Below are 9,793 nucleotides of genomic sequence, written 5' to 3'. Positions count from 1 at the left end.
TGAAAATGCCATGATAGGTAGGTATGGTGGCTGTTTTGAGGAAAGTTTATCGTGGGTGTATGATACCGGCAAAAAGTGCACGGTATTAGAGAGGCTAGCAATGGTGGAAGGAAGAAAGTGCGTATAATCCATGGACTCAACATTAGTCATAAAGAACTCATATACTTATTGCAAAAATCTACAACTTATCAAAGCAAAGTATTACGCGCATGCTCCTAGGGAGATAGATTGGTAGGAAAAGACCATTGCTCGTCCCCGACCGCCACTCATAAGGAAGACAATCAATAAATAAATTATGCTCCAACTTCATCACATAACGTTCACCATACGTGCATGCTACGGGAATCACAAACTTTAACACAAGTATCTCTCAAATTCACAACTAATCAACTAGCATAACTCTAATATCACCATCTTTATATCTCAAAACGATTATCAAGCATCAAACTTTTCTTAGTATTCAACACACTCATAAGAAAGTTTTTACTCATCTTGAATAACTAGCATATTAGGATTATCTAAGAAAATTACCATGCTATTTAAGACTCTCAAAATAATCTAAGTGAAGCATGAGAGATCAAAGTTTCTATAAAACAAATCCACCACCGTTCTCTAAAAGATATAAGTGAAGTACTAGAGCAAAACTATATAGCTCAAAAGATATAAGTGAAGCACATAGAGTATTTTAATAATTTCCAAATCATGAGTGTCTCTCTCAAAAGGTGTGTACAGCAAAGATGATTGTGGTAAACTAAAAAATAAAGACTCAAATAATACAAGACGCTCCAAGCAAAACAGATATCATGTGGTGAATAAAAATATAGCTCCAAGTAAAGTTATCGATGGAAGTAGACGAAAGAGGGGATGCCTTCCGGGGCATCCCCAAGCTTTGGCTTTTTGGTGTCTGTAGATTATCTTGGGGGTGCCATGGGCATCCCAAAGCATAGGCTCTTGCCACTCCTTGTTTCATAATCCATCAAATCTTTTACCCAAAACTTGAAAACTTCACAACACAAAACTTAGCAGAAAATCTCGTGAGCTCCGTTAGCGAAAGAAAACAAAAGACCACTTCAAGGTACTATAATGAACTCATTATTTATTTATATTGGTGTTAAACCTACTGTATTCCAACTTCTCTATGGTTTATAAACTCTTTTACTAGCCATAGATTCATCAAAATAAGCAAACAACACACGAAAAACAGAATATGTCAAAAACAGAACAGTCTGTAGTAATCTGTAACTAACGCAAACTTCTAGAACTCCAAAAAATCAGCCAAAATAGCACGACCTAGAAAATTTGTTTATTGATCAGCAGAAATTGGAATCAATATTTTATCACGTTCTGGTGATTTTTAACAATTATTTTCGTGAAAAGAAAGTTTCTGGAATTTTCTGCAAGATCAAATAACTATCATCCAAGAAGATCCTATAGGTTTAACTTGGCACAAATGCTAATTAAAACATAAAAACAAGTCTAACCAGAGGATAGATCAAATATTTATTCCTAAACGGAAGCAAAAAGCAAAAACCTAAAAATAAAATTGGGTTGCCTCCCAATAAGCGCTATCGTTTAACGCCCTTAGCTAGGCATAAAAGCAAGGATAGATCTAGGTATTGCCATCTTTGGTAGGCAATCCATAAGTGGCTCTCATAATATATTCATATGGTAATTTTATTTTCTTCCTAGGGAAGTGTTCCATGCCTTTCTTTAATGGAAATTGGAATCTAATATTCCCTTCCTTCATATCAATAATTGCACCAATCATTCTAAGTAAAGGTCTACCAAGAATAATAGGACATGAAGGATTGCAATCTATATCAAGAACGATAAAATTTACGGGCACATAGTTCCTATTTGCAACAATAAGAACATCATTAATTCTTCCCATAGGTTTCTTAATAGTGGAATCCGCAAGGTGCAAGTTTAAAGAGCAATCATCAAAATCACGGAACCCTAGCAAATCGCACAAAGTTTTGGGAATAGTGGAAACACTAGCACCCAAATCACATAAAGCATAGAATTCATGATCTTTAATCTTAATTTTAATAGTAGGTTCCCACTCATCATAAAGTTTTCTAGGGATAGAAACTTCCAACTCAAGCTTTTCTTCATAAGATTGCATCAAGGCATCAACGATATGTTTGGTAAAAGCTTTATTTTGACTATAAGCATGAGGAGAATTTAGCACGGATTGCAACAATGAAATACAATCTATCAAAGAGCAACTATCATAATTAAATTCCTTTAAATCCAAAATAGTGGGTTTATTAATATCTTCAATCCCACTTTTATCAATTTTAGCATCAAGATCTAAAAACTCCGAATTTTTGGAACGCCTTCTAGGTAGAGGTGGATCATATTCAGTCCCATCATTATCAAGATTCATATTGCAAAACAAAGATTTAATAGGGGACACATCAATAACTTCTAGATCTTCATCTTTATTTTCATAGAAATTTGAAGAACACGCTTTCATAAAGCAATCTTTCTTAGCACGCATCCTAGCGGTTCTTTCTTTGCACTCATCAATGGAAATTCTCATGGCTTTGAGAGACTCATTGATATCATGCTTAGGAGGGATAGATCTAAGTTTTAAAGAATCAACATCAAAAGAAATTCTATCAACGTTCCTAGCCAATTCATCAACTTTAAGCAATTTCTCTTCAAGCAAAGCATTGAAATTCTTTTGCGAATTCATAAACTCTTTAACACTAGTCTCAAATTCAGAGGGCATCTTATTAAAATTTCCATAAGAATTGTTGTAGGAATTACCATAATTATTAGAGGAATTGCTAGGATAAGGCCTAGGATTAAAGTTTCCTCTATACGCGTTGTTACCAAAATTATTCCTACCAACAAAATTCACATCCAAAGATTCATTATTATTCTCAATCAAGGTAGACAAAGGCATATCATTAGGATTGAAGAAACACTCTTACTAGCAAATAATTTCATAAGCTCGTCCATCTTTCCACTCAAAACATTAATTTTTTCTATCGCATGCACTTTTTTATTAGTAGATCTTTCAGTGTGCCATTGAGAATAATTAACCATAATATTATCTAGGAGTTCAGTAGCTTCTCCTAAAGTGATTTCCATAAGAGTGCCTCCCGCGGCCGAATCTAAAAGATTTCTAGAAGCAAAATTCAATCCGGCATAAAAATTTTGTATGATCATCCACAAATTCAAACCATGAGTAGGGCAATTACGTATCATTAATTTCATCCTCTCCCAAGCTTGTGCAACATGTTCATGATCAAGTTGCTTAAAATTCATGATATCGTTTCTAAAAGAGATGATCTTAGCGGGAGGAAAATACTTAGAGATAAAAGCATCTTTGCACTTATTCCAAGAATCAATACTATTTTTAGGCAAAGACGAAAATCAAGCTTTAGCACGATCTCTAAGCGAAAAAGGAAATAGCTTCAACTTACAATATCATTGTCAACATCTTTCTTCTTTTGCATATCACACAAATCAACGAAGCTATTTAGATGAGTAGCGGCATCTTCACTAGGAAGGCCGGCGAATTGATCTTTCATGACAAGATTCAACAAAGCAGCATTGATTTCACAAGATTCCGTATTGGTAAGAGGAGCAATCGGAGTGCTAAGGAAATCATTATTCTTGGTATTGGTAAAGTCACATAATTTGGTATTATCTTGAGCCATCATGACAAACAAGCAATCCAACACACAAGCAAACAAAAGGCAAGTGAAAAAGAGGCGAACGAAAAAGAGAGGGCGAATAAAACGACAAGGGTGAAGTGGGGGAGAGGAAAACGAGAGGCAAACGGCAACTAATGTAATGCGGGAGATAAGGGTTTGTGATTGGTACTTGGTATATTGACTTTTGTGTAGACTTCCCCGGCAACGGCGCCAGAAATCCTTCTTGCTACCTCTTGAGCACTGCGTTGGTTTTCCCTTGAAGAGAAAGGGTGATGCAGCAAAGTAGCGTAAGTATTTCCCTTAGTTTTTGAGAACCAAGGTATCAATCCAGTAGGAGGCTACACGCGAGTCCCTCGCACCTACACAAAACAAATAAATCCTCGCAACCAACACGATAAGAGGTTGTCAATCCCTACACGGTCACTTACGAGAGTGAGATCTGATAGATATGATAGGATAATATTTTTGGTATTTTTATGATAAAGATGCAAAGTAAAATAAAAGCAAAGTAAAAAAGCAAAGGAAATAACTAAGTGTTGGAAGATTAATATGATGGAAAGTAGACCCGGGGGCCATAGGTTTCACTAGTGGCTTCTCTCAAGAGCATAAGTATTTTACGGTGGGTGAACAAATTACTGTTGAGCAATTGACAGAATTGAGCATAGTTATGAGAATATCTAGGTATGATCATGTATATAGGCATTACGTCCGAGACAAGTAGACCGACTCCTGCCTGCATCTACTACTATTACTCCACACATCGACCGCTATCCAGCATGCATCTAGAGTATTAAGTTCATAAGAACAGAGTAACGCCTTAAGCAAGATGACATGATGTAGAGGGATAAAATCATGCAATATGATAAAAACTCCATCTTGTTATCCTCGATGGCAACAATACAATACGTGCCTTGCTGCCCCTACTGTCACTGGGAAACGACACTGCAAGATTGAACCCAAAGCTAAGCACTTCTCCCATTGCAAGAAAGATCAATCTAGTAGGCCAAACCAAACTGATAATTCGAAGAGACTTGCAAAGATAACCAATCATACATAAAAGAATTCAGAAGATTCAAATATTGTTCATAGATAAACTTGATTATAAACCCACAATTCATCGGTCTCAACAAACACACCGCAAAAAGAAGATTACATCGAATAGATCTCCACGAGAGAGGGGGAGAACATTGTATTGAGATCCAAAAAGAGAGAAGAAGCCATCTAGCTAATAACTATGGACCCGAAGGTCTGAGGTAAACTACTCACACTTCATCGGAGAGGCTATGGTGTTGATGTAGAAGCCCTCCGTGATCGATGCCCCCTCCGGCGGAGCTCCGGAACAGGCCCCAAGATGGGATCTCGTGGGTACAGAAGGTTGCGGCGGTGGAATTAGGTTTTTGGCTCCGTATCTGATCGTTGGGGGTACGTAGGTATATATAGGAGGAAGGAGTACGTCGGTGGAGCAATGTGGGACCCACGAGGGTGGAGGGCGCGCCTGGGGGGGTTGGCGCGCCCCCCTACCTCGTGGCTTCCTGGAAGCTTCCTTGACGTAGGGTCCAAGTCTCCTGTATCATGTTCGTTCTAAAAATCACGTTCCCGAAGGTTTCATTCCGTTTGGACTCCGTTTGATATTCTTTTTCTGCGAAACTCTGAAATAGGCAAAAAAAACAGCAATTATGGGCTGCGCCTCCGGTTAATAGGTTAGTCCCAAAAATAATATAAAAGTGAATAATAAAGCCCAATAATATCCAAAACAGAAGATAATATAGCATGGAGCAATCAAAAATTATAGATACGTTCGAGACGTATCACCCCGCGCCCGCATATTGCCCTCGGCCAGCACCATTATAAGTCATAGCCGCCCGCCCATCTCTAGCAGGCAGCCGGGACAGCGGAGCTCCTTGCGCCGGCGGGGATTGTTCTCTGGGGCGGAGGCGGTCCAGACCCGCGGCTGCCATGTCCTCCGCGCCGGACGTGAGCGCCGGCAGAGATACCGTGGCCGCCGGAGTTACTCGCGATGCGCGGCCAGACCCGAGCTTGGGGAAGCCCGGCTTAGCGATCACACGAACCCTAGGAATCGTACTTACGTGACCCAACTCCTCGCTAGAGCCAATATCACGTAGCGTACCAACAGACTGGATCGATTCGGTGGTTGGGTTCGCTTCCTGGGCCACATGCCCAGGTTCCGGTGCGCCCAAGGCCACGGTCACCGAGTCAGGCCCATCCTGGCCCAACAAGGTTTTCAAACGAGCTTGTCTAGCCGCCCGAATCTCGCCGAGATCCAGCGTCGGCGACGCCGCCGCTACCGGCCGAATCTTCTTCCGGTGACCTTTAACGACCTTCCAAGAACCCAAAAAGTCACCAAGCATAAGAGATGGAAGACATACCTTGGGTAATGGTCCCTTCCAAGGACGAATCGCCGTCGGAGCCGTCCGGCGATGCACCACTCGCCGGAGAACCTCCACCGCATCCGCTTTGCCCAGCCCATCCCAAGCACGATCGCTCACCGGAACGATCCCGTCAATGAAACCGGCCACCTCCTCCTCCGAGTAGCCAACCGGAGCGATTCGCAAACGTAGTCACTTGGCGTTGGGGAGTACGCTGCCGCCCCGGATCTGCCGCCGTCCCGGGCCTCCTCATCGTCGGAGTCGTCGGAGTCCGAGCCAGCGAGGGGCCCAGAAACGATTGCTGCCGCGATGAGAGAACGTCGACGGCTGGTGCGCTGTCCCGCGGTGACCCCCGTGGTCGCCTCCACGGTCGCCCCTCATCAATTATGAAAATCCCCTCGATCAACAGGTGGTATAGAAGAAGAAACAACAAAAAAGTGGAGTGAGCATGCTGGGTAAGAAGAACAAGAAAGAATCAATTGGGAAAGTTCGTTTGGGTCCCTCAATTATTTATTAAATTTATTCGTGCTGCAAACTTTAGACTGATAACTTTGAGCCACACTAACTTTCCATACTTGACAAATTTGTCCGTTGCCTTAGCCAAAGTGGAATGTAGGATTGTGTGCTGATAGTTTCTCACGCGTGCTAGCACATATAGCACAAAAGAAAAGCAAAGTATATGTTAGAAAATAGCAATAAAATAAGGAGCAATGAAAGATACTAAAAAATGGCGAAAAGGTAGGAAAATAATGAACGTTAAAATGTGACAAAATGTCCATAACATTCTGGAAATCTACTAAAAATATCGGATTTAAAATTGGAGAATTTCATACAATTTAAGAAAAATAATCTTTAGAACGTATCTTGAACAACTAGGGAATTTGAGTAAACGTTGGAATATTTTGTAAGCATTCATGTAACTTGCCATATTTTTCTTTCATTAATGTTCCAGAACTATTTTTGAGTTTTCTCGAATTTCTAGCAGCCGATTCTTGCTAAGGTAGATTGGCAGTCAACTGACCCCCACGCAACCACTGTCTAGCCGTGATTCTGTACCGAGTTGTCCACGTTGGTGCAGCGCGGCGCCGTCGGAGTTGGAGACACCCCGGGCTCACCCTCAGCACTTAGGTCCCTCCTGACGCCTTTGCTAGAAATCCGACGAACTTCTTGGCCTTGTCGAGCTACTCCGGCAGAAATCAAGCTCAGTGCCTGCTATGTGTTCGACGGTATTCCACAACTGAGCTCTGTGCCCGAAATACGGATACTGATGAAAGTCTTCAACAAGATCTCTTCGAAGAGTGGTGGACGTGAACTGGACAATAAGACCACTACTTCTACTTCTATATTCCGCGTTATGTTTGGTTCACTGTGTTATGTTTGGTGAATAATTGTGTTGAATTTGAGGTTGTGGATTGATGAGCTACGTCATAATTATAAGTGCTATTTGTGTTTTATTTGTTTCGGATTTGTTTGACGTGAGTTTTACACCCCCTTTGTCTCATAATATAGGACGTTATTAAATTCAATATACTCATATATTTAGACCATTGCATATGCACATGAGTTTTGACGTCTGCTGTGAAAGCAATCTTTCTACCTTTATCTTTTCCCTTCCCACCTAAAATTGGATTTATAGGTAACCATGTTTTCTGCCGTTCGAACGTCCAAGAGTTTAAGCAGCTGCACCCGCCACCAAAAAAAAAGAAAAAAAAAGGAAAAGGAAACCGCGTGGTGGCCAATTAACAAACGCAACATAACGGGTCGCCTGCGTGCGGGTGCATCCGTATCGATTGAACCTACACCAGTTGACCATCCGACTCGTGTCGCGCGCGCTCCAGATCGCATCTCTACCTACCCATGCACTTTCCTGGCAGCGTACGTACGTAAGCGCGCGCGACCAGGACGCAGGACTCATCCAACGGCCACACCGCCACGCCGCTTGCCGCTTGCCGCGTCCACCTAATCACCTCATCTATATATACCCCGCACCAAGGACGAACTCCATTCACCAAACCAAAGAAGCTAGCTAGCTAACTTACTACTCCTACTAAGCTCTACTCGTTGCTCTCCGGCAGCAAAGCGAGCTAGCTCCACTTCATTAAGCCAGGCCTCACACCTCCTTTGCTCCTACAAAAATGGGAAGCTTAGACACCAACCCAATGTCCTCCGCCTTGCCCAACGACAAGGCCGCGTTCGAGCCGCTCAACTTCTTCGCCTTCTTCCCCTCCACCAACAGCGCCGCTGCCATCGCTGGGGACCTCATCGCCTCTGCCATGAACACCGTCGGGTTCACGTGGCAGGCCTCGCCTGCAGCCACCGAGATGGAGGTTCTCGCTCTCGACTGGCTTGCACAGCTTCTGCGCCTACCCACTACCTTCATGAACCGCACCAACACTGGTCGTGGCACTGGCGGTGGCGTCATCCTTGGCACAACAAGCGAGGCAATGCTTGTCACGCTAGTCGCCGCTCGTGATGCAGCGCTGCGCCGAACCGGCTCTGTCGGCGTGTCCGACATCCCACGCTTGACTGTATATGCTGCCGACCAGACCCACTCCACGTTCTTCAAGGCGTGTCGCCTTGCAGGCTTCGACCCCGCCAACATCCGCTCCATCCCCACAGGGTCGGAAACTAGCTACGGGCTCGACCCGGCCAAACTTCTCGAGGTAATGCAGGCTGATGCCGACGCCGGTCTTGTGACTACATATGTTTGTGCCACGGTGGGCACCACATCTTCCAACGCCGTCGACCCGGTGGGAGCCGTCGCAGACATTGCCGCCATGTTCAATGTGTAGGTCCACGTCGATGCTGCATACGCTGGCAGCGCGTGTATCTGCCCGGAGTTTCGCCACCATCTTGACGGCGTTGAGCGCGTGGACTCCATTAGCATGAGCCCGCACAAATGGCTTCTCACATGCCTCGATTGCACCTGCCTTTACGTCCGTGATGCTCATCGGCTAAGCGACTCATTGGAGACCAACCCGGAGTACCTCAAGAACGATGCTACCGACTCCGGTGAGGTCACTGATCTTAAGGACATGCAGGTCGGCGTCGGTCGGCGCTTCCGTGGCCTCAAGCTTTGGATGGTCATGCGCACTTATGGTACTGCAAAGCTCCAAGAGCACATCCGTAGTGATGTCGCCATCGCCAAGATGTTTGAAGATTTTGTCCGTGCCGACGACAGGTTCGAGGTGGTCGTACCGAGAAACTTTGCTCTTGTGTGCTTTAGGATCAAGGCAAGTGGAGCCATGACGGAGAAGGATGCCGATGAGGTCAACCGTGTGCTAATGGAGAATCTGAACAAGACTGGCAAGGCATATCTTGCGCACACGGTGGTTGGTGATAAGTTCGTGCTTCGGTTCGCGGTCGTCGCTGCAAGAGGAGAGACATGTGCACTAGTAGGAAAAGGGGCTTTTACCCCGGTTCATAAGGGCCTTTAGTCCCGGTTCTGGAACCGGGACTAAAGGGTCGTTACTAATGCCCTAGCCCTTTAGTCCCGGTTCTTACACGAACCGGGACTAAAGGCCGTCCACGTGGCCGGTGCGGGGAGCCCAGGCAGGAGGGCCTTTGGTCCCGGTTGGTGCCACCAACCGGGACCAATAGGCATCCACGCGTCAGCCCCTAGCAGGAGCTGAGGTTTTTTTTTTTGAAAGGGGGTGGTTTAGGGGTTTTGGGGGGTTAATTTAGGTGTTTCATATATTGTGTTAGCTAGCTAATTAATAGAGAGAAGTGTCCTCT

General features: G+C 44.1%; 1 protein-coding gene across 1 annotated transcript; it reads left to right on the top strand.

The window, feature by feature from the left end:
* The first annotated feature begins 8,121 nt into the window (after positions 1-8,121).
* LOC123164463 (tryptophan decarboxylase 1-like) lies at positions 8,122-9,495 on the top strand. Its single transcript, XM_044581968.1, has 2 exons — positions 8,122-8,808; positions 8,851-9,495. The coding sequence occupies exons 1-2, from the start codon at positions 8,194-8,196 to the stop codon at positions 9,493-9,495; spliced, it is 1,260 nt and encodes a 419-aa protein (XP_044437903.1). The 5' UTR covers positions 8,122-8,193.
* The last annotated feature ends 298 nt before the right edge of the window (positions 9,496-9,793 follow it).

This window comes from Triticum aestivum, chromosome 7D (genome assembly GCF_018294505.1).
Source record: "Triticum aestivum cultivar Chinese Spring chromosome 7D, IWGSC CS RefSeq v2.1, whole genome shotgun sequence".
NCBI lineage: Eukaryota > Viridiplantae > Streptophyta > Magnoliopsida > Poales > Poaceae > Triticum > Triticum aestivum.
Note: the sequence above shows the minus strand (reverse complement) of the source record. Positions and strands in the feature narration are given on the sequence as shown.